General features: G+C 40.2%; 1 protein-coding gene and 1 long non-coding RNA gene across 2 annotated transcripts in view; one reads left to right on the top strand and one right to left on the bottom strand.

Moving 5' to 3' along the window:
* Positions 1–24629, top strand: part of MEGF10 (multiple EGF like domains 10) — a 973700-nt gene that overhangs the window by 796760 nt on the left and 152311 nt on the right. Inside the window, exons 15-16 of the mRNA XM_044060794.1 lie at positions 7588–7722; positions 10736–10864. Coding sequence (XP_043916729.1) covers positions 7588–7722; positions 10736–10864 — 264 coding nt within the window. The remainder of the gene's footprint in view (positions 1–7587; positions 7723–10735; positions 10865–24629) is intronic.
* LOC122793079 overlaps positions 7716–24629 on the bottom strand; it is a 303511-nt gene continuing 286597 nt past the window's right edge. The window contains exon 3 of the long non-coding RNA XR_006363445.1: positions 7716–7843. This is a non-coding gene — a long non-coding RNA (uncharacterized LOC122793079). The remainder of the gene's footprint in view (positions 7844–24629) is intronic.

Raw genomic sequence — 24629 nt, forward strand, 5'->3', positions numbered from 1 at the left:
ATCAGCTGGTAAACTCCCCTACCAGAGGTGAAAATATATTGGACTTGATCATCACCAACATGGGTGACAGGTGGTCCACACCGGAGGTCAACCCGTCACTGGTGAGATCAGACCATAAACTAATAATTCTGGATGTCCACACCCCACCACCACCCCCAACTAAGGAAACCACAGTAAAAAACTTTTCTAAACCAAACTTCACCTTACTTAAGACAGAGATGGTAAGTTTCACAGCCCCAACGCTAAAGGATAACACTGCCCAAGATGCAGAAACCTTTACAAATGCACTCTATGAGCACCTACAAGGATGCATGGATCGTGCCATCCCTAGCAAAATCAAGACTCACTCTTCTAAGAGAAGGAAACCAGTTTGGTGGTCCCCGGCAATAAACAGGCTATACAATAGAAGGAGGAAACTAGTTCAGAAAAAAAGCAAATCCCAAGAAGGAAAGACATCCCTGATCAGTATCAATAAGAATCTAAGGTCCCTCATGAAATCATCCAAGGCTAACTTCGAAAGAAAAATAGCCAAGGATTCAAAAGATAACCACAAATCCTTCTTTAGCGATGTTAAGAGTCTAAGTGGCAACTCACAGATATGCACTGAACTAGTGCAAAATAGCACAAAATATACTGAACCTACTGATATTGCCAACATCCTGGCAGATAGATTCAGTGCAAACTTCACCCCCCCCCCCCACCTCCAAAAGGGCCCACAACAATACCGGAAATGTGTAGTGTCCCAAAAATCACAGATGCACAGGTGAAAACAGCCCTTTCAAAAGCCAAAAACACAGCGTCAGTGGGACCAGATGGTGTCCCAGGCCGTGTCTTGCACGAACTAACCCCCCACCTAAACACACTGTTCAACCTCAGCCTCTCTACAGGCTACGTGCCCATAGAATGGCACACAGCAACTGTTATTCCTCTCCACAAAGGAGGGGCCACAACTGACCCTAGTAACTATCGCCCCATAAGCCTGACTAGCCTGGTCTGCAAGGCTATGGAGCGCATCATCATGGAACTCATTAACAAAGACACTGGGAACCTCTAAACACTTGACCTGGCCCAGTTTGACTTTGTTAAGGGCAGATCATGCCTACTAAACCTGGTTGAATTCTTTGAGACAGTCACCAAGGCCATAGCCGAGGGAAAGGTGGTCACACAGCCTACCTTGACCTTGCCAAGGCTTTCAACACCATTCCCCACTCGGGTATTACAGAAAAACTCACCAGCCTGAACATAAACCCCTATGTCACAAGATGGGTTGCCAACTGGCTTACAGACAGAGCTCACACGGTAAAAATAGAGGGCTCCAGGTCAGACTCTAAACCAGTCACAAGTGGTGTCCCACAAGGCTCGGTCCTGGAACTCCATACTGTTCGGCATATACTTCTCAGAAGTACAGGCAAACACAGGAGGACTATGGCTAACCAAGTTTGCTGATGACTGCAAACTGGGAGCCATAATTGACTCTCTTGCTGACATGGACATCCTCCAAAAGGGCCTTACTGAGACGGACACCTGGTGTCAAAGTCATGACGTCAAGCTAAATGCCAAAAAATGCATAGTCATCCCATTTGGGAAAAACAAAACACCCACAAATTACCACATAGGTGGCAGCCCTCTTAATACAGAAGAGGTAATAAGAGATCTGCGGACCCAGGTAGGTAAATCTCTCCTTTGAGAATCATATTGCCAAAGAAGTTAGGAAATCCTTCTATGTGGCCCATCTAATCACTAAAGGGTTCACATCTAGAAATAAAGAGATTATAGTGCCCCTCTACTCATCAATCATTAATCCCATCATAGAGTACAATGCCCCATTTGGGATGTACCTCACAAGACACTTCCAACAGCTGGAAAACCCACAAAAGTACCTCACCAAGAGGATTACTGGCCTCAAACATATGTCCTATGCAGCTCGACTGAAAAAACTCCGGCTGTACTCAGTGGCTTATCGCTTACTCAGAGGTGATCTCTGCCTGACTTACAAAGCTGTGTATAACTCAGAATTGATGGACATGCTCCACCTAAAGAAATCCAAGTCACTGTAAGCCACACACTCTAGTGAGCTAAACCTTGCCACAACAATAAATAGAACATGCTGGAGGGATAGATTCTTGTCACAGAGACTCCCCATGCTTTGGAACAAAATTCCAAATTACATCAGGCAGAGACCCTCACTAACACTCTTCAAGAGAAACCTTGACGAGTAGATGGGTAACAGAAAATACACCCTAGGGATCACTTCATTGGCTCTACTTGACAGAGGATCAATTAATTAATCAATGGGGTGGTGAAAGCCGACACACTCTGGCTAGGCTTATAAATGCCTTTGGGCAGATAGCCTAGTACCTACCTATGAACCTATGTATGTGGCAGCATTTACACTGGCTCTCTACAGGCTGCAGGTCATTTTTGTCCATAACAGATTTGACCTAATCACCTGGTGTTATACTGATCATCTTATTTTCCTCATCCCACCTAGTATCGCATCCATCACTCCATGGGCTGTGGTCCTTCCTTTCTATGGGGAATTATCCTTTTCTTACCTATATACTTATCTGTCTATCTATAAATATATATATATATATATATATATATATATATATATATATATTGGTGGGACAGTGTGCTATAGTGTGAGGTGACAGTGAAGCACAGGATAGCTGTCCTCTGGAGATGGCAGGATTTTCTACAGTTTTTAAATTTTCTCCTCCTTCCTGAGTTTTACACATATACTGCCTACAAACAGTAGCCCCGTTGTTATCTCCCTGCTAAAAGTACTCCATTTCAGAGTTCTGTCTATATGCCTGTTTAGCCATTGCTTAGTTGTGCCCAGGGCTCACTTTCTTTCCACCAGAGGAAGCGTTATTGTGGGGAACCCCAGTACAGTCCCTAGAGATGACTGAGATGGCCATTGGCCATTCTGTTTTTCTTCTGGACTGCCCCCCTTGCTTACTAAGATATATCAAACACCTTAACCAGTATAACAACTCCCAACTCCAGTTGTCCGCATCATATTCAGAGCCATAACTTTTATAGTAACAGAGTCACCCCCACATTTCAGGTCAGTATTATAGTTCTGGGAGGTTTGCTCATTCTGGTCTATGCCAGAAGTTATTATCCTCTATGCAATGTCCAATAACATGGCTATTACTAGTTATGTAAACTGAACACACTTTGAGCTGACCTTTAGTATACTGAATGACTCTAGTAGAAATCCTGGAGTGGCAAACAGTGCTTCTAACAACTAGCACCACTTCAACCCTGCCCTGTCTCACCACACACACACAACACATTCACAGGTATAGACACACACACACAAGCTTGTAAACCTTAGAATAACAAAAAGTTAAAATAAAGAGGTGTAATGCAGACAACATATTCAAGGTCTGTTGTGAAACATGTACCAGCATCATCAGAAATGCTAACCTTATTCCTATAAAACAAATGAGACTAACTCATTTTATTTTGTATTTTTCTATTGAATTCCACGAGATCCTACAGGATCGTGTACATACTCTTAGTGGATTCCTCTGCTTACCATTGGTCCCATTCGTAACGAACTGCTGGTCCATACATTCTACACTGAGGTTGTTTTGTATGTTACCTTTTATGAGGAATCCTCTGAGTGCAGCTGCGTTGTTTTTCATTACTGTTGATAACAGTATAAAATCGTTCCTCCTCATCGCCTGAGAGCACCTGTGTTCAGATCATAGGTCATTGAGAAGCACAGACTCCTGGATGTTATACTCCTACTTCCTAGGTGCTATCAGTTCAGCCAGGTCAGATGTTAATGAAGGATATGACATAGGTAGACTATTATGTGTACTGTAACTCATAGCAGCAACAACAACTAGGTAATACAGGAAAGTGGTTGCTTTGTGTGTGTGTGTATGTATGTATGTATGTATGTTTGTATATATATATATATATATATATATGCATATACTACAATTGCTCCATATAGAGAACGAACATGGATGCATATACAGTGCTTTGCTCTCTCAGGTTGTGTGTACCAAAAAAACACTCTCATGGGCTGGTATCCAAGCAGCATTTAGGATATGTCTGGATGTAGTAAGTATTCTTTTACACTATATGTAACAAAGAGCCCACATGGAATGGTTTACAGGGGCAATTGGGAACTCTGTAGTTGTATAATGGATTTGCTGTGTATATAAAGACCAGCAGTAATAAATGGACAGCAAGGTGCTAATGGGCATGGATTTCAGATATGGACAGAACTGAGATTAGGAACTGTATGAACTCATTGATGGCCAACAATAAGTACTACCTATATATAGCAGCAATTAAGCTATGTGGAAATCTTCCCATTCTGTATGTGGACATAGTACTTTCCACATATAGTAGAGTTTTTAAGTTTTGAGGAAATCTTCCTGCCATCTAAATACTTAAAAGCAGTATTACCCTCATACTATGCAGATTAAGGTATGTAGATATCAGCCTGCCTTCTGTATCTACAAAAACAATACTTATATATTTAGAAGACATGAGTGTCTACATATCTGAGATGCACATACCGTCTCTACATATGTGGACAATACCCGCTTCAATATTTCAGTATTTGTTGTAGTCATAAAATTTAGTGGTAGGAGACAGTGTGTGCAGAGTAACAAAATGGTGTTTACATTAGGTGATTGTGTATAATTGCTAGTGCTTGGTTTTACTAGTTAGCTCACGGTTTAGTGCTGGAAGTGCCCAGTGGAATGTGCTCTGTTGTGTAACAGTTGTCCACACTGTGTACGAGTTACTATCAGATTGAAAGCTATGTGTTTAAGGAAATTATGCTGAAAAGTTCAAGATATGTAAAGCTGCAGACAACTACCATTATAAAATTAAAAATGACTGTGTGGATTAACCCTTTTACATAATTACCTCCATGAATTTGGTGTTGTATCAGTAGCAGGATGACAATTTCTTTCTTTCTTTCTTTCTTTCTTTCTTTCTTTCTTTCTTTCTTTCTTTCTTTCTTTCTTTCTTTCTTTCTCCATCTGGGACAGGCTAAGCATGAAGTAGGTGTCTCTTTTCAGAGATAGCATAGGTCTAGTTAATTGTCTTTATCAGTCACATAATTTACATATAGGGACTGAGGAAGTCAGTCCAAGAAAGTGAAGATTTTTAGATGTAGAACATACTGCTTGTTTATTTCTTTCCAAATGAGAACACAGTACAGATCTGGACATCCTACACCAAATGACTGTACTCTTCGACTAATCTGTGAACTTAAACAAGAGTTTTTTTTAGTTAGTTGTTTAAATATTTTTAAATCTTATAAAAAAAATCCCATGAGTAAAACTGGTAAGATTCATTAAAATGAACTGACATGAATGGGATATATTCATTCCTTTGCAGTGTTTGTCTAAATGAAATTCCTTTAACAATGCTGTCTGGTTTATATTGTTACACAGCCTGAAATGGTATAGCAGGCAGCCATGTAAAATAATGCAATATTCTGATGTGGTGCTAGTGAAAACACAACACGCCATTGGCAGGGCTGCCTTTTGACCAATCAGGCTGCAGTATACTATGGAGCTTTTGTTAAATCTGTTTGTTCAGCGAAATCCCTTCTCTGCTTCACGGCAGGTGGATGAGACAGAACTGCCAATAATCAGCCTCTGGTGTGTACAGGCTTCCTTGTTTCTTTGAGTACTTCTTGAATGGAAGACTGTAGAATGGATTTCTTCCAAATAGTGCTGAGAACAACCCCATCACCACCTTGTCAGGTCATCAGTGAGCTTTTGTTGTGTTCAGCACCTTATTAACCACCCTCTCCAAATGCTGTAACATTAAAGCAAATTGAAAGCTGGATATGAATGTTTCCAGGCCAAAAAGATTGCCCTAAAGTGCTGAAATTCAAATAATGAGACAAAATGGTACTTAACACACTGAAAGAAATGAGACACATATAGCAGTGAATGAGTTATATACTGAGTAAAATCTTATTAAAATAATATTTTATCAGGTTCAAATAAACACATGAGGTGTAATCCAGAAACTGATGTTCAGTTCAAAACAAGAAACATTAAAAAACATCAAGGGGAAAAGAAAATTTAAATCAGTGGTGAGTTTATAAACATTCTGAAAAAAGCTTTTCCAGAATTGTAATAAGCCTACTGCTGTTTTACTTTTGCTCTTTTCTGTGTTGCTTTTATGAAGTTACATGCTGCATGAAATGTTCCACATTGTCCATCATAAACATTCTCATTTTTGGTGCTATAGGATTCTACTGTTTGTCACAGCACACAGGCTGCCTCACCTCTGTATGCATTAGAACTGTTCTGTTGTCCTGCTGTCGTAAACTTGTATGTTGTTCTGTACAGTACCTGTGATAAGATACAAGGCGGCCCACTGCTTTGAATAATTATCAGTGGAATCCCAAGGAGCAGTTCTCTGCCATGCTGTCTGCAGTCCTTCAGGGAACTGTTAGGGACAAGTACATTTCCAGTCATTTAATAAACAATATTTTGATGTACTATGGTGGTCATCTTCCACTGGCAACTACCTCATGTGTCATTAGAATCAATCATTGGGAAAGGTTATGTAGAAAAGGGAAGGAAGAATTTAGTGATGAACCCACATTTGTACTCCTTAACGTCATTCTAACAAGGTCACAGAGCTAGTTACTTTAGCTCAGGGTGTTCTGCTTTCCAGAATTACTGTGCAGTCCTGCCTATATTCTAAGCCACTGTCAGTTACTTTATCAAAAGGAGTGATTATGAAATTATGTGCACATTGCCCTCTTTCAACTTTTAACTTCCATCTACTGTCTCCCTGGTATTAACTTAAACTGGCGTTTTTGCCATACCCCAAATTTTGTCATGCTTTTTGGTCACAACCACAACATAATTACAGCCTCACAACATGCATCTTTAGACACTTTGTTTTCTACAACAAACTCTGCTTAGTTGTTATAGCTTCTATGAGGCTTCCTTGATATCCTCCTCAGGAAAAGTGCAGTGTCGTACACACACACATACATTTGCATGTTTGACTTAATCCCGATCATGCCAAATCTGAAACTGGTATTTACATGCTTGGTACTTTTCTTTGGTTTATGCCTTAATTGTAACACATTTTGTCTCTTATTAATGGAGTGTGATAGTTTTCATTATTTCTGTTTGATCTTTGCTGATTATTTGTTATGGATAGTTTTTATCACAGGGTCTTACAATCATCATCTCAACATAATAGCTATACAGTAAAACTTTTTGCTGTATCAATTATTAAGACAACATTTGTACACGTCTTACTGTCTCAGCCATTGAACTCTATATCCAACCCTTTGTTGTCCCACATCAACTGAATTTTGGATTATTACACTTGTATTCACTTACTTGTTACATTATGAACTAAGTTGCCCTTGAATTTGAGTATCTTTCTTAATGGATGCATTTTATGAAAAATAATAATAATCATTAACATTCTCTTGACCTTTCCTTATTAGAAATGGTACTGTTTTGTAACTGTGCATTGGTACTGTTTATGTATATGCTGGTTCTTTACTGGCTTGAGTGGACAACACTAAACTTGCAGTTGTGTTCTTTGTCTCTTTTCCAGTTTGTTCTCCTGGATTCTTTGGCCATCGCTGTAGTCAGGCATGCCCGCAATGTGTGCACAGTAATGGTCCCTGCCACCATGTCACTGGACAGTGTGACTGCCTACCTGGATTTACTGGAGCACTCTGCAATGAAGGCAAGTATTGTTTTCTGTTGAAGCTCTGTCACAGGAGCCCATCATACAGGACATGGCTACTCAGTATAATCTTTACAGTTTTCTAGTTCACCACAGTCATTGGAAGAGGAATTTGTGTAATCTGGGGGAAGGAAGTAGAGTGTTAGTTGCATAGAGACAAGTTTTGCATCAAACTGGTTGAGAGATTGAGACAGGGTTGTTACAGTTCTTATGTCATTACTCATGCAAAGCTCGACTCCAGGTCTGACTACTGACATAGAAGGTAGATAATATGATGCTGCTATTCAACAAGTAGATTGTGATGTTCCCTGCCATTATTTTATCACAAGTAGCCAAATGCAGGAGATATGTAGTTTACAGAGGTCTAACCGTAGTCTTTGATTACTCAGTTTCTTAAATCATGTTTTTTTCCCTTTATAAATAATGATGCATTGTCTGTAGTACAATTGTCTTTTACTGTGCAGCCGATTGGTAAGGCCACATCTGGCAGTCTGTAGTTCTGCCACCAGTAAAGAGAAACGGCACAAATAAATGGTTATACAGTGCACTGTGTGACAAATTAACAAAATTATGGGAATGGAGTGACATGGGGTATGCAAAATTCACATGAGGGTGGAAGGTGCACATAGAATGACCAAAGTGAAAAGGGGAAAATAACAGGTACAGCATTCAATATGCTCTCTTTTGATATCTTCATATGTTTGTATGGGTTTATGTCAGATTACTGAGTTTTTACACACACTAACTTCATATGGTTGAGACCATGTATTTGACTTTCCAAAAACTTAAATGAAACAAAACTACCAACATTTTTGCTTGGGGGGGGGGGGACAAGTGTGGGCCTGTGACCCTCACACCCCTTGCAAATTATACACCAACTTTGAGACCTCACTACAGTGAGGAAAAGGTTACATTCCCTGATCCCCACTGTACCATGATCACCATTCAAATGCTTGTATATATGCTTTGTATACTTCTGGTGCATCATTTTTCATCTTTACAGGATAAATCGTATAATGTTTGTCTTTATAAACAGTGATTAACTTTTTAATTGTATCAATGTTTTACCACAGGATAAATTATGTTCTCATTTTAAAGTTTCAGATGATATTAAACTTGAACAAGCTCATACTCACAGATGTCTAGGAACATCAGTAGGCAATGTTTATATTGGCCAGATGGCTTCTGAGTTAAACTGAAGACCTGGGACCAGTTTTAAAAACAGTGTCTCTTCTAATGTTGATAGAGAGAGGAAACTGTCCTCTATTTTAATTCTTCCCTCACTCTTATCATGCTGATTTTTGTACAACACACCAACATTTTGTTAAACAAGCTAGATGTTTAATGTGCCAGTTCAGATAACCATATCCTTCCAATAAATTTTAATATCCATCATTTCACTTTATTAAGATCCCTGAACTAGGAATTTATTATTGCAGAATGTAAAGTTCTACTGAAATTCTGAATAAAATACTTAAAGTATCCAAAGGGTTGTTTAAGTGTTAGTTTTGTGAGTATTTGCTCATGAATCAAAATGCTATTCTTTTATTAAAGGTTTTCAAAAATTCTGAGCATTTGCTTGACTGAGTAAAATAATGTTTTAAATATGTTGCATTTGGACAGAATGTTTTTTTTTTTTTTTTTGGGGGGGGGGGGTCTGTCCAAGCTACAGCTCCAATTATCCGCTGTGTGGCACCTTTTTAAATGCTCTCACTCTCACCGCCAATACTAGCCCCTAATTTTGTGACTGCTGTCTTGCAGGGAAGGTGAAGTGGAAAGTGGGTAGCACCTGTTACTATCTTCTGCTTTTAAGGACCACTAATGCGGTGGGAAGGGAAATGAAAAGTGGCATCTTAGGAGTGGGGCAGCACAGTGCCTGCAAGTGCCATTTATGTCACCTGCTGCATGCCTGTTTTTTTCCTTGACTTACCCCTCCCAGAGTGGTAATGTACTTTTTATGTAGGCTGGGTGGGTGGACAAAGAGTAGTACCTTGACTACATGACTGCCCTGGGTTGTTCTTGATTGTCCCACCCTACTCCCAGCCTGGAAGTCCCTGTGAGCCCTGAGCTCCATCAGGGCTAGACAAGCAAACTGCCATGTCACCACATGCCCTCCCTTGCAGCATGGCTATACCCATTCTCCTTGCCTGTGCCGTCAAGCACAGAAGCCAATAATCAAACGTAGGTCACCTAGGCCACTGACAGGACTTTATTTTTAACTGCCACCAGCACATTCAATCTTTGGACAGAAAAGTACATAACTGTGACATACTCATACCATAGAAAGCACCATTTTGAAAACTGAAATATAATCAATCAGGACTCAAGGACATGATCCTTCTATTTTTCATAATGGAGAGATCTGGCTCTGCTTCTATGACATACTTATCCCCTTGAATATCTGATGTGAGCAAAGGTGCCTGCATGGTTAGACTTAGATTTTATAATAAGATCTGCATTGCATTTGCCACATAATGTAATAAGCAGTTGACTTTGTCCTCATCCCTTTAACAAGATTTTATCCCCAGCTGTCAAGAAGTTCTGAGTAGGAGATCCTAGTTGAATGGGGTCCACAAACTGTCAATGGAAGTGTGAATGCCTGGCTATTGAGTTTACTAGATTTCCTGATAACTGATTGCTCTTAAACATTACAGTTTGCTTTAGTGCATTTTTTCTGTAACTCTACAGACATAGGTTGTGTTTTGTAGAGTGCACAAAGCACAAATGCAAGAACTCAGTCAGAGTGCTGCTCTTCAAAATGTGGAATTTCAAGAGAGGTAGTAAGGGTCATTCTGAGATGATGGGTTTAACTGAAACTCTGATATAGATCCCCTGGTTATGTGTGTCAATGCCAGAAGCATGCATAGATTACTGCATAGATTACAAAAAACAGTTGCCCGCTGTTTTTTAGCTTACATTAATACAAGTTCCAAATGCTGTATACTTATATGAGGCATGTCAAAACTTTAAAGAAATGTATGTCTTACAATTGCTCTCCTTCTGTTTTATTCAGTTTGCCCCAGTGGAAGGTTTGGAAAACACTGCTCTGGTCTCTGCACTTGTACCAACAATGGAACCTGTAATCCCATTGATGGCTTATGCCAGTGTTACCCTGGATGGATCGGTAGTGACTGTTCACAACGTGAGTAGCACAATAAAAAATTCTGTATTTTAAGACACTGAAGCCTGCACCACCCATTACTGTTACTGTGGCCATAAAACAAATTACAGCTCAATTGTACAGTGGCATTCTATCTTTAAACATATGTAGAAATGCAGGAGGATCCAAAATTGCATGGAGCTGTGCACTTTAGTCAAATGAAAGGATGAATATCAGAGATGGATTAAGACCACATCACAGGCAAGAAGCAGTAAAGTAATCAGGAAGACCCTGTCATGCACAAATAGCATCATTGTTATTGTTATTGTTGATGCTGTCTGTGTTAACAGTAAGTGTGGTGCCAACAGACAGAGTGTGTTAAGACAATGTGGCACACAAGAAGTGGTAAGTCAGAAGCATCCTGTCATGCACAAATAACATCACTGTTATGGCTGATGTTATATGCCCCAAGAGTAATGGGAATAGTACAGAGCCTATAGCTGCAGTAAATTACATCCTACCTCCCAGGAAATCTAAAGAATAGGAGAAGAAACTGAAATCAGTAGTCCTACTCTGTATTTATTCTATACTGCATGACATACAAGCCTCCATGCCTTTTGCTTCCAGACTTATGTCATTTACAAGAAAATATATCTACACACTTTGGGTGCATGTTGTGCTTCACTGATAGGTGGGTGGGTGGCAGGTAAACTTCCCCTACTGAAGTTGAATGCAGTATGCTCAAAGCCTGTTTGGTGCTATATTTTTTAGCCTGCTGCCTTCACAAAAGACATCTATAGCTTCATTTGTAGTAATACAAACAGTGTGAGTTAGCATCATGGTTAAGAATATTATACATTAGCAGTTAGTCATCAACTGCAGTCTGAAACACTGGTACATTCTTGAGGTGTTTTATAGGTTCATAGGTTGGTACTGAGATATCTGCCCGAAGGCATATATTAGCCCAGCCACATTGTGCGGTATTCTCCGCCCCTTTAGTAGTTCCCTAGACCCTTGTACTAGCAGCTAGTACCCTTGGCCCCTATCTAGTAGTGCTGTTGGTGTGATCCCCAGTGTGAACTTTCTGTTACCCATCCACTCATCAAGGTTCCTCTTGAAGAATGATAGTGAGGGGCTCTGCCGTATGTAGATCGGGACCCTGTTCCATAGTAAGGGAAGTGTCTGCGAAGGGAATCTATCCCTCCAGCATGTTCTATTCATTGTTGTGTTGAGGTTTATATCCCTAAAGCGTGTAGCTTGAGTAGATTTGGTTTTGCTAAGATGGAGCATGTTCAACAATTCTGGGTTGAACATGGCTCTGTACGTTAGACAGAGATCGCCTCTGAGAAAGCGGTATGCAACAGAGAACAGTCTTAGCTTTTTCAATCGTGCTGCATAGGGCAACTGTTTGAGGCCAGTAATTCTCTTGGTTAGGTACCTCTGTGCTCTCTCCAGCTGCTGGAGATGTCTAGTCAGGTACATTCCAATTGGTGCATTGTACTCAATAATGGGTCTGATGAGGGAAGAGTAGAGGGGCACCATTACATCCTTAGATCTTGATGCAAACCCTTTCATGATCATATGATTCACATAGAAGGATTTTCTAACCACTTTGGCAACATGGTTATCAAAGGAAAGCTGGCTATCTACTTGGGTCCCTAGATCCCTTATTTCTTCTTCAGATTTCAGGGGATTACCTCCTATGTTGTAGTTTGCGGGTACTCTGTTTTTTCCAAAGGGGATTACTACGCATTTTTTGCATTTAACTTGAGACCATGGCTTTGACACCATGCATCAGTTTCATTTCGGCCCTTCTGGAGGATCTCCATGTCGGCCGGAGACTCTATTATAGCACCCAGTTTGCAGTCATCCGCAAACTTAGCCACAGCCCTTCCGTGCTTGCCTGTACTTCTGAGAAGTATATGCCAAACAAGAGGGCCCCAGGACAGAGCCCTGAGGCACACCACTTGTTACTGGTCTGGATTCGGACATAGATCCCGCTACTCTTACTTTATGGGATCTGTCTGAGAGCCAGTTTGAGATCCATCTTGTGACGTAAGGGTTTATGCCCAGGCTGGTGAGCTTATCAATAATACACGAATGGGGAATGATGTCAAATGCTTTAGCAAGGTCAAGGTAAGCCGTGTGTACCTCCTTTCCCTTATCTATAGCCTGAGTAACTGTCTCAAAGAGATCCACCACGTTCAGGAGGCATGATCTGCCCTTGACGAAGCCGAACTGTGTGGGGTCCAGCCACTGGAGGTTCCCAATCTCTCCATTTATGAGTTCCATAATGATTTACTCCATAGCCTTACAGATCAGACTGGTCAGGCTTATTGGTCGGTAGTTCCCAGGGTCAGTTGTGGCCCCACCCTTGTGTAACGGGACCACCGTTGCCGTGTGCCATTCTCTGGGCACATATCCTGTGGAGAGGCTGAGACTGAACAGGGTATTAAGATGTGGGGTTAATTCCTTTTGGAGCTCGCGTATGACACAGCCTGGGACATCATCTGGTCTCATGGAGGCAGTGTTTTTAGCTTTAGATAGAGCCTTGTTAACCAACGTATCAGTAATAATTGGACTTTTTGTTACCATGTAATGTTGAATTCATCTAATTCACATGGTTATGCTAATCACAAGGAGTATTCTGTTTGGTGAAACACTCCTCTGCACTTATTAGCCAACTTGTTTGCATTCCATGTGAGTGTATTACGTATAATATACATTGTGTTTCTTGCATTCCATGTGAGTGTGTTGTTTATGTTTTGCATTGTGTTTGCATTCCACATGAGTATGTTGCTTATGTTAAACATTGTGTTGTCTATATTCCATGTAAGTGTGTTGCTTATGTTTTACATTGTGTTTGCATTCCATGTGATTGTGTAGCCTATGCTGTACATTGTGTTGCTTACATTCCATGTGAGTGTGCTGCTTATGTTGTGCATTGTGTTTGTATTCCATGAGTGTTACTTATGTTATGCAGTGTGTTGTTTGCATTCCATGTGAGTGTGTTAGTTATGTTATAAATGATGTTGTCTACATTCCATGTGAGTGTGTTGCTTATGTTGTATATTGTATTGTTTGCATTCCATGTTAGTGTGTTGCCTATGCTGTACATTGCATTGTTTGCATTCCATGTGAATGTCTTGCTTATGCTGTACATTGTGTTATTTGCATTCCATGTGAATGCACTGCTTATGTTATACATTGAGTTGTTTGCATTCCATGTGAATTTGTTGCTTATGTTATACATTGTGTTGTTCGGATTCCATGTGAGTGTGTTACTTACATTATACATTGTGAGTGTGTTACTTATGTTATACATTATGTTGTGTACATTCCATGTGAGTGTGTTCCTTATGTTATACATTATGCTGTCTACATTCCATGTGAGTGTGTTCCTTATGTTATATATTATGTTGTCTACATTCCATGTGAGTGTGTTCCTTATGGTATACATTATGTTGTCTACATTCTATACGAGTCTGTTGCTTATGTTATACATTGTGTTGTTTAAATTCCATGTGAGTGTGTTGGCTATGCTGTACATTGTGTTCCTTGCATTCCACGTAAATGTGTTGCTTATGTTATGCAATGGGTTGTTTGCATTCCATATGAGTGTGTTGCTTATGTTGTGCATTGTGTTTGCATTTCATGTGAATTTGTTGCTTATGTTTTACATGGTGTTGTTTGCATTCCATGTAAGTGTGTTGCTTATGTTGTATGTTGTGTTGTTTGCATTCCATGTGAGTGTGTAGCCTATGCTGTACATTGTGTTGTTTGCATTTCATGTGTGTGTTACTTATGTTATACAGTGTGTTGTTTACATTCCATGTGAGTGTGTTGCTTATGTTGTGCATTGTGTTTGCATTCCATATGAGTGTGTTACTTATGTTATGCATTGTGTTGTTTGCATTCCATATGAGTGTGTTGCTTATGTTGTGCATTGTGTTTGCATTCCATGTGAATTTGTTGCTTATGTTTTACATGGTGTTGTTTGCATTCCATGTAGGTTTGTTGCTTATGTTGTAAATTTTGTTGTTTGCAGTCCATGTGAGTGTGTAGCCTATGCTGTACATTGTGTTGCTGCATTTCATGTGTGCTACTTATGTTATACAGTGTGTTTACATTCCATGTGAGTGTGCTGCTTATGTTGTACATTGTGTTGTTTGCATTCCATGAGAGTGTGTTGCCTATGCTGTACATTACGTTGTTTGCATTCCATGTGAATGTCTTGCTTATGTTCTTGCTGTTTGCATTCTATGTGAGTGTGTTAGTTATGTTATACATTGTGTTGTTTGCATTCCATGTGAGTGTGTTACTTATGTTATATATTATTTTGTCTACATTCCATGTGAGTGTGTTGTTTGTTTTACATTGTGTTGTTTGCATTCCATGTGAGTGTGTTGCCTATGCTGTACACTGTGTTATTTGTATTCCATGTGAATGTGTTGCTTATGTTATACATTGTGCTGTTTGCATTCCATGTGAGTGTGTTACTTATGTTATACATTGTGCTGTTTGCACTCCATGTGAGTGTGTTACTTATGTTATACATTTTGCTGTCTGCACTCCATGTGAGTGTGTTACTTATGTTACACATTAAGTTGTCTACATTCCATGTGAGTGTGTTCCTTATATTATAGATTATGTTGTCTACGTTCCATGTGAGTGTGTTGCTTATGTTATACATTGTTTGTATTCCATGTGAGTGTGTTACTTATGTTATACATTGTATTGTTTACATTCCATGTAAATGTGTTGCTTATGTTGTGCATTGTACTGTTTGCATTCCATGTGAGTGTTACTTATGTTATACAGTGTGTTGTTTGCATTCCATGTTAGTGTGTTACCTATATTCTATAGTGTGTTGCTTACATTCCACATGAGTGTGCTGCTTATGTTGTGCATTGTGTTGTTTGCATTCCATGTGAGTGTGTTACTTATATTGTACAGTGTATTATTTAAATTCCACGAGTGTGCTGCTTATGTTGTACTTTGTGCATTTTGCTGTGCACCTGCACTTTCATCATGGTGTAGATGAATTGTTCTGTTTTCCTTATGTCAGTAAATCCAAGAAAGAACCCATTTAATAGTAGGGACCAAGGATGGTGGCCTTGTTGGCCTGAGATATTTTATCTTAAAAATAGCAAATTGTTGAAAGATGGTCGGATCGGAAGCTTAGTTAAAACAGTTGTTCCATTTTCAGCGAAGGAGGGGAGATATTACCTTAATCCATTTGCACATCTCTGCAGTCAGAGCACCATTTTAAGGGGGGTGCTGGATATATGCTTGATTTGGGGGAATTGTGGGAACTGGGAACTACAAATTGGGTATTTTTTTCTTTTCTTTTTTTTATATTCTAAATTAGCACTATACCATATGAAGCCTGAGCTAATCCCAGTACATTCTGAATTAGCATGACTGCAAAAGGAAACCTGTTGGTCTTGAAATATTTGATGTTTGAAAAACGTTCAGACATTTAATATGTTAACTGAGACCTATTATAGCTTTGATTTCCTGTACTGTCTGCTTTTCCCTTTGCTTTCTTTTAGCAAAAGTAGAATAATTTTCTTTACAGTATTGCCCACTATACAGACTGGAAGTCCTTCACAGATTTAGTCTGTGTCATACTGTGTTTAAATAGCAACTCAATTACGTTCAGTGGGAAATGTCCTCATAGGCTTGTAAAGCTGCTGCCGTTGTTTATTCCTACATCTGATTGTGCTCCGCAGTAAATCTGTTTAGTCCCACCATAATGCTGTGAACAATGTTATAATGTGATTAGGATTATAAAAGAGATTTCAAGCCACAAAACACTGTAAGCTGTCGTGGATAAGGAGTATCATTCCAGTTATGTAAGCAGTTTGATTAGAAACAAAGGCGGAACTTTAACATTAAGTGAATGTGAAACTACACTAAATATTACACTTTTTAAAGACTTCCAAAAAATAGCAGTGTTGTGCTAACCTTCGTTGAACGTATCAATTTAATAAAATCAAAAAAAGAAGCACTGCAATATGTGAACATAAGTGCCTAACATTCACCGTTCCGAAGCAACAGTGAGAAGTACCAAAATCCCTAAAGCCTGGTTTATCACTTTGTCTTATAACAGCATTAACACCCATGGTAAGTCTGCATTAAATAATTCACAGTCTGTTCATTGTTTTTCTTTAACCCCTGTACCTCTGACAGGTTTAAGCTGATGTTCCTAGGTTAACTAAAACAGCATTTTTAAAATGCACTGTTTAAAATATGTAAAATCCTGTTAATCAATACAGCTTAATTACTGAAGACAATATTTTTTAATGATTTTTTTATTCTGTTAGAAAACAATGCATTTTCTTTTCATCCTCACTCTGATGCTGTGTGAGATAACACATGTTAGCGTGGGAGTAATCAACTGGTTTTGGTTTAAATGTAGTTTTACCATGAAATTGCTAGATTCAAGCATGTCAAAATTCTACCACAGAAATCAGCCTGAACAAGAAATAATGCCTCTGTGTTTTCTTCTAGAGTTATGGTGCCCTCACATGGACTAATATTGTAGTGCAGCCAGTAACTAGCGTATAGATTGAAATTTATTGAACGGTCATGAATGTTAACTAACTGTCTGTCTGTACATTGCTACTCCGTGCCTTACTACAAGTATGTGCCAACATTATTTGAATTGGTTTTGCTTGTATCTTTTACTGACCCAGTGAATAAGAGGCTTTGTGTGTGTGTGTGTGTGTGTGTGTGTGTGTGTGTGTGTGTGTGTGTGTGTGTTGCTTAATAAATCACTACTGGCAAGTAAATGAACACTATTAACTAAGCAACACATAGTTACAAAAGTATGTTGCACTATGTTTGCAGTAGTACTGTATGTATGAATAATAATGCTTTTAGAATTTAGACAATTTAATTTAATAAGCAGTAAGGAATACATAGATTGTACAGAATAAAGGGATGCAGTGTCACAATAAAAATTAATCTACTGCAGATAAAATTGTGACACAAAAGCAGAGAAAAGAATAAGGTGAGAGTCTGCTGGGGGTTTGTTGGGCTAACTGAGTGGTGTAAGCAACACAGAGGTAATAGTGGTTAGCATCTTGTAGGTATTGTGATGTCAGTAGGTTACTATGAGCATACAAGCATTCTACTATAGAGAAGGTGGTCACAGAATTTAGTTCTGGGATACCTGATCATGGACAATATGGACTAAAGGAAATAATAGCCTGACCATGGTTTATGCCAGAGGTGTAGTTAGCTATTCTGTCACCCGTGCCGTCCCCTGATCTGTCACCCCTTCAGCAATAAGCAGGTCCTCTACAGTGGAGAGTTAAGCATGTTAATTCTGTAAACATGTTCTTTCTTTTTAAACTGTAGCAAACAGTTTATGACATACATGGAGCTCTTGGAGCACTAAAGCACTTCATTTCTGACCACATATACAGTACTGGCATTTGAATGTCGATAAAGTACTGCACTGAAAACTGATTCACATCTGCTTCCTAGTACTTTGTGCTTGGAGCAGCAACCCCCTTTGTCCATCCCTAGCAAAGTTACTGGTTTGTGCACTGAAAGAAGTCTCATCCTTCACTTCAGATGTGACAATATAGGATAAGCTCCCAGTGATCAGCTGTGATGATGTTATAGCTCTGAACACAGGATCCCTGTTAGCTTCAGCCGACTACGGAGAAATCTATAAGAATTTGGGGATAAAGAATTGACAGTTTCTGAAGTTAAACTTGTTTTCAGAGTATATAAAATTTAACATATCCTTTCAAGTTTGCTGTTTGATTATATTTCCTCAAAATAATTTTAGCATTTCATTGTTAGTACTCGGAAAACTACAAAAAATAACCTATTTCTGTGGTATAATTAATTTAATATAGTTATTACAGAATTAAGTTTGGTCATGGAAAACGACATTTTATATAGGAACTGCAGAAGAGCAGCTGCTGTGAGATGCCTTGGAATAATTGTATAGAAAAATATCAAATACCATATCACCTGTTTAAGCATGTGTTTCTAAATTCAGTGTTATTTGTTTACAGTAGTTTGAATGTCAAAAACTGAAGATGCAATTAATTTATTTTCTTACTGGGTCATAAATTCTGTAATGCTATGGGTGATGTATTCTACTTTGATAACAGCTTGCTGTATTTGGTTGATGTTTTTTCTTCTGTCATCAGATATAACTGTAATGTTCTAACAACCATTATGAAACAAAAAAAATTGCACTTTATTCATCTGCTTTTACTGTATTTGTGTTTCCTCCTACTTTATTTTGCTTTTCTTAAAAGTACTCAGTTTTATTTATTCTGCTGCATTTATTACTGCTTGGTAGTAGCTTGATTAAATTGTAACTGTTATTCTAAATCTTTTCGTTTAAGCACTTTGGCTTCATACAGGTTGTTTTACGTTAAGAAGGTTTGTGGTCTGCACTGTTGTGGCAGGACAGGTAGCTTACATCATTCTAAGCTGGGAATTGCTGATTGAAGGCCCAGTGTCTGCTATTCTAAAAGTGTATTAGTTCTGGCTTAAGCACTTGGGCTTCAGGCCAGTTATTCTACATTAAGAGGGTTTGTGGTCTGCACTCTTGTGGGAGGAGAGGCTGGATTCTGCCCTTCTGAGCTGGGAATTTCTGATCACAGGCTTATTGTGCCTGCTTATTTGAACTGATTCTTTCTGAAATTGGTGCACCTTGTTGCTGTAGCATAGACCAGATTCAGGCCTGCTGAATCTAGCTTTGTTTGTATAACTTAAGCACTGATCCAGGCCATCTTTTTTGGAGAAGGTTCCCCTTCATCCTATTAGCAGGATTGTGCAGTTAGAACTTGTCTGAATACTGCTGGAACAGGGCTCAGTTTTGAGCTTTTTTCTGGTTAATTGGGTAACTTGTTTAAATCAGTTTGTTTGTTTTCTATTGTTTTATATATATAAAAAAATGCACTTTATTCATCTGCTTTTACTGTATGTGTTTCTTCCTACTTTATTACTAGGGGCATTGACTACAACTCTGATCTTCGACATATAACAATAGGTATCATTTTCTGTGCATTTAAAGTGTTTTTTTGATTGTATCTGCTTTATTTTCTGTAAAAAAAAAAATACTTGTTTCTCGCCTTTCTAAGCTAGTATAGTCCAGTTTTCAGGTTAGTGCTGAATTCAGGGCTGTGTTACAAATCTCTGTGTTTGCCCATACCTTACCTGGATAGAAGGAAGTTTCTTTGTTCACCTGTGAGAGAGGGGAGCTTTAAGCAGCCTATCTGGCCCTGGAGGAGTGGTTTCAGCCAAGAAATTAGTAGTTTATTGGCCATTTTGGGCTAATTTCTATCTCTTTCATTTCCCTGCTATAAATAATGCATTTGCCCAGTTTTGCGCACCGGGTAGCTAGAGTATAGCTATTCCCGGCTCCTCAAAGTCTCCTCTTCAATTTTTCCCTTGGAACTAGACAAACTTTCAACTTAAGCACTCAAGCCATTCATTTCTCAGCCCAGCACTTGCTCAAAACTCATAGCAAGCACTTATAAAGCCTAGCACTAGACCCTCCTGTACTGTACAGAATGACAAGGCTCTCTATTTGACCTTACCAGCCATCTAGTAAAACAGTTCACTGTACCTATCCAGGCATGTCCAAAGGGCAGATTCAAGTGTACTCTCCAGTCCAACTGGTGAATCTGGGCATTTTGAAGCAATGTTACAACTGCCTCATGTACATAGACAACCCTCTCCTCCTACCACCAAACACTAATACATGTGAGAGATGCAATTATATAGCCAAACTGGAGGCTAAACTCTCTCAACCCAAGACTGGATCAGACAGTCAAGAGGAGAAGGGAAATACTTGCATCACACCACCAGTCTTGCATAGACCCATTAAACCAGCACCAGCAAAACACACACATAAATACATGAAAACATACTCGGAGGCTCTAAATAAAAATCTGCAAAAGCAACAGAGACCTCCAAAGCAAACATCCAAGCAACCTCCACCCCCCCCAACACAAACCATGAAACACATACTTCACAAAACCAGTGTGCCATGCAATCACAGCCCTTAAGGCAAAATAACATACCCAACATACTAGTAATAGGTGACTCTATAGTCAGGCACACTGACGTCCCACTCATTAGGCTGAATAAGGAGAAGGTTACCGTTAGCTGCCTGTCGGGTGCCAGGATCTGCCACATAGCACAAGCACTCAGGTCACTCCAGAACTGTCATTGTCCATGTTGGTGTGAATGACCTGAGCCGTACCTCCCTGGACTACATGAAAAGAGACATGGAAGAGCTCTCTGATCACGTAGCCCAGACCAGTATGACCTTGGCCCTGAGTAGCATCCTGCCCTCACCAAGAATGATACCACGGTATAAAGAAAAAATTCTCGATTTCAACAATTGGCTAAGTTTCTGGTGTCATTCAAAGGGGATCCAGTGTCTGTCCGCCTGGGATGACATGCTCGACAAGCCATGCTGTTTTACTAGAGATGGCTTGCACCTGTCACCCTTAGGCTTTCGAATACTGGCCAAGGCTCTTGCCATCCCCATAGCGCCTTTTTACGCAAGGCTCAAAAGACAAACTCACTGCCATAAATAGCACAAGTAACAAAAAACTGAGGGTAATGCTACTCAATGCCAGAAGTTTAAACCTCAAATTGCACACACTCGAGGCACTCCTCAGTATGGAGAAAATCAATGTATGTGCAGTAACAGAAACCTGGTTTAAGGCTCCAGAGGGCACCCCAGCACAACCAGGCTACAACTCATACCATACATTTCGACCACAGAACCCGAACCAAAATACAAAAGGTGAGGGCGTGTCCATATTTATCAAGGATACCCACACCTCCAGGTTAGTGGCACAGCACAATGCTTCAGAGATCATCCATGTGCAACTAACAATTGGCAAAACTGCAATTCAAATTGTAGCTTGCTACAGATCACCCACCATGTCCCAGGACCCCCATTCCGTGTTTCTGGAAACACTGGGAAACATAAATGTCCTACCAAACACCCTAATATTGGGTGATTTCAATTACACAAACATTAACAGGGAGAACTACTCAAGTACCAACTCCCTTGCCCAATATTTCCTAGAATTTATAAACTCAAACGTCCTGGTTCAACTGGTCAACACTCCCACCATATTGGACCTGGTCATCACCAACATGGGCGACCGGTGTTCCACACCGGAGGTCAACACCTCGCTGGTTAGATCTGACCATAAACAAATCACTTTGGATATCCACATTCTGCCCCCACCCCCGGACAAGGAAACCACCTTGAAAAACTTTTCAAAAGCAAACGTCACATTACTTAAGACCAAGGTGGAAAGTTTCAAAGCCCCCATGCTAAAGGATAACGCTGTCCAAGCTGCAAAATCCTTTACTAATGCTTTCTCCGGGCACCTACAAGAATGCATGGAACATGCTATCCCAAGCAAAACCAAGACTCATTCCTCCAAGAAAAGGAAAGCAGTCTGGTGGACTCCTGCCATAACCAAGCTATACAATAGAAGGAGGAAACTAGTACAGAAAAGAGTAAAATCCCAAAAAGGGAAAACATCCCTGATAAGCATCAGCAAGAAACTACGATCCCTCATAAAACCATCCAAGGTGAACTTCGAAAGAAAAATTGCCAAGGACTCCAAAGATAACTAGAAGGCATTCTTCAGCTATGTCAAGAATCTAAGTGGCAATGCTCAGATCTTCTCGGAGTTAGTGCAGAATGGCACAAAATACACTGAACCAACCGATATCGCCAACATCCTGGTAGACAGGTTCAGTGCAAACTTCACCTCCCTCTCACCCCCAAAAGGGCCTATAACCATACCAGAAGAATGTAGAGTCCCTGAAATCATAGGCACTCAGATTGAAACAGCCCTCTCTAAAGCCAAAAACACAGCATCAATGGGACCGGACGGTGTCCCAGGCTGCGTCCTACATGAGCTCAAAGAAGAACTAACCCCTCACCTAAACACACAGTTCAAACTCAGCCTCTCCACAGGCTACTTACCCATAGAGTGGCACACAGCAACGGTTATTCTGCTCCACAAAGGTGGAGCCACAACAGACCCTGAGAACTATCGCCCTATAAGCCTGACTAGCTTGGTCTGCAAGGCTATGGAGCGCATCATCATAGAACTCATTAACAGAGACATTGGGAACCTCCAAATACTGGACCCTACCTAGTTCGGCTTTGTTAAGGGCATATCATGCCTCCTAAACCTGGTGGACTTCTTTGAGAGAGTTATCATGGCTTTAGATGAGGGAAAGGTGGTACACACAGCCTACCTAGTCCTTGCAAAGGCCTTCGACACCATTCCCCATTCTGATATTATAGATAAGCTCACCAGCCTGAACATAAACCCCTACGTCACAAGATGGGTTGCCAGCTGGCTCACGGACAGAACCCACATGGTGAGAGTTGCGGGAGCCAGGTCTGACTCTAAACCGGTTACAAGGGGCGTTCCCCAGGGCTCAGTCCTAGGACCCTTCCTGTTCAGCATATACTTCTCAGAGGTACAGGCAAGCACAGGAGGACTATTGCTGCCCAAGTTAGCAGATGACTGCAAACTAGGGGCTATAATTGACTCTCCAGCTGACACAGGCATCCTCCAAAAGGGTCTCACTGAGATGGATACCTGGTGTCAAAATCATGGCCTCAAGCTAAATGCCAAAAAGTGCATAGTCATCCCCTTTGGAAAAGACAAAGTACCCACAATCTACCACATAGGTGAAAGCTCCCTAAATACAGAAAACATAATAAGGGATCTGGGGACCCAAGTAGATAGTACTCACCTTTGATAATCACATTGCCAAAGTGGTTAGAAAATCCTTCTATGTGGCCCACCTAATCACAAAAGGGTTCGCATCCAGATCAAGAGGTCATTGTGCCCCTCTAATCATCACTCATCAGACCCATCATAGAGTACAATGCCCCATTTGGGATGTACCTTACAAGACACCTGCAACAGCTGGAAAACCACAGAAGCACCTCACCAAGAGGATCACTGACCTCAAACAGATGCCCTATGCAGCTTGACTGAAGAAACTCTAGCTGTACTCGGTTGCATACCGGCTACTCAGAGGTGATCTCTGCCTGACATACAAGGCCATGTCCAACCCAGAATTGATGGACATGCTCCACCTAAAGAAAACCTTATCCCCTTGAGCCACATGCCCTAGGGATCTAAACCTCACCACAACAATAAATAGGATGTGCTGGAGGGATAGATTCCTGTCCCAGAGACTCCCCATGCTTTGGAACAAGATTCCAATCTACATTAGGCAGGGACCCTCACTAACACTCTTCAAAAGAAATCTTGACGAGTGGATGGGAAACAGAAAGTTTACCCCGGGGTTCACTTCAGTGGCTGTGCTGGACAGAGGCACAGTGAACTAATCTAAGGGGGCGGCGAAGCCAAAACATTCTGGCTAGGCTTATAAATGCCTTCGGGCAAATAGCCTAGTACCTACCTATGAACCTGTAACAGGGTGAAATATAAACATAGCTGTATGACTGGAGTAGTTGATTTAATCCTAAAACAAGTGACGATGGGGCTGCAATGCACCTAAAATCATATGTAATGAACTAATTAATAAAGTAATCTGCAGAGGGAAGCCAGGCATTTAAACACAATAGTCCGTTACTCATCAGCAAATACTTTAAATGCTTCCTGAAGCAAAGGATGCCCCTCTTGTTTATCTGAATATTCAGATATTTTATCATCTAAAATCAGTTCCTTCTTCAGAGTACATCTACAATAAAGGTTTTCCAATGATGCATTTCATAATGACCTTCACAACTTTTGGAAAC

The sequence above is a fragment of the Protopterus annectens genome, chromosome 2.part0 (assembly GCF_019279795.1).
Source record: "Protopterus annectens isolate FY-2018-M chromosome 2.part0, PAN1.0, whole genome shotgun sequence".
NCBI classification, from domain to species: Eukaryota; Metazoa; Chordata; order Ceratodontiformes; family Protopteridae; genus Protopterus; species Protopterus annectens.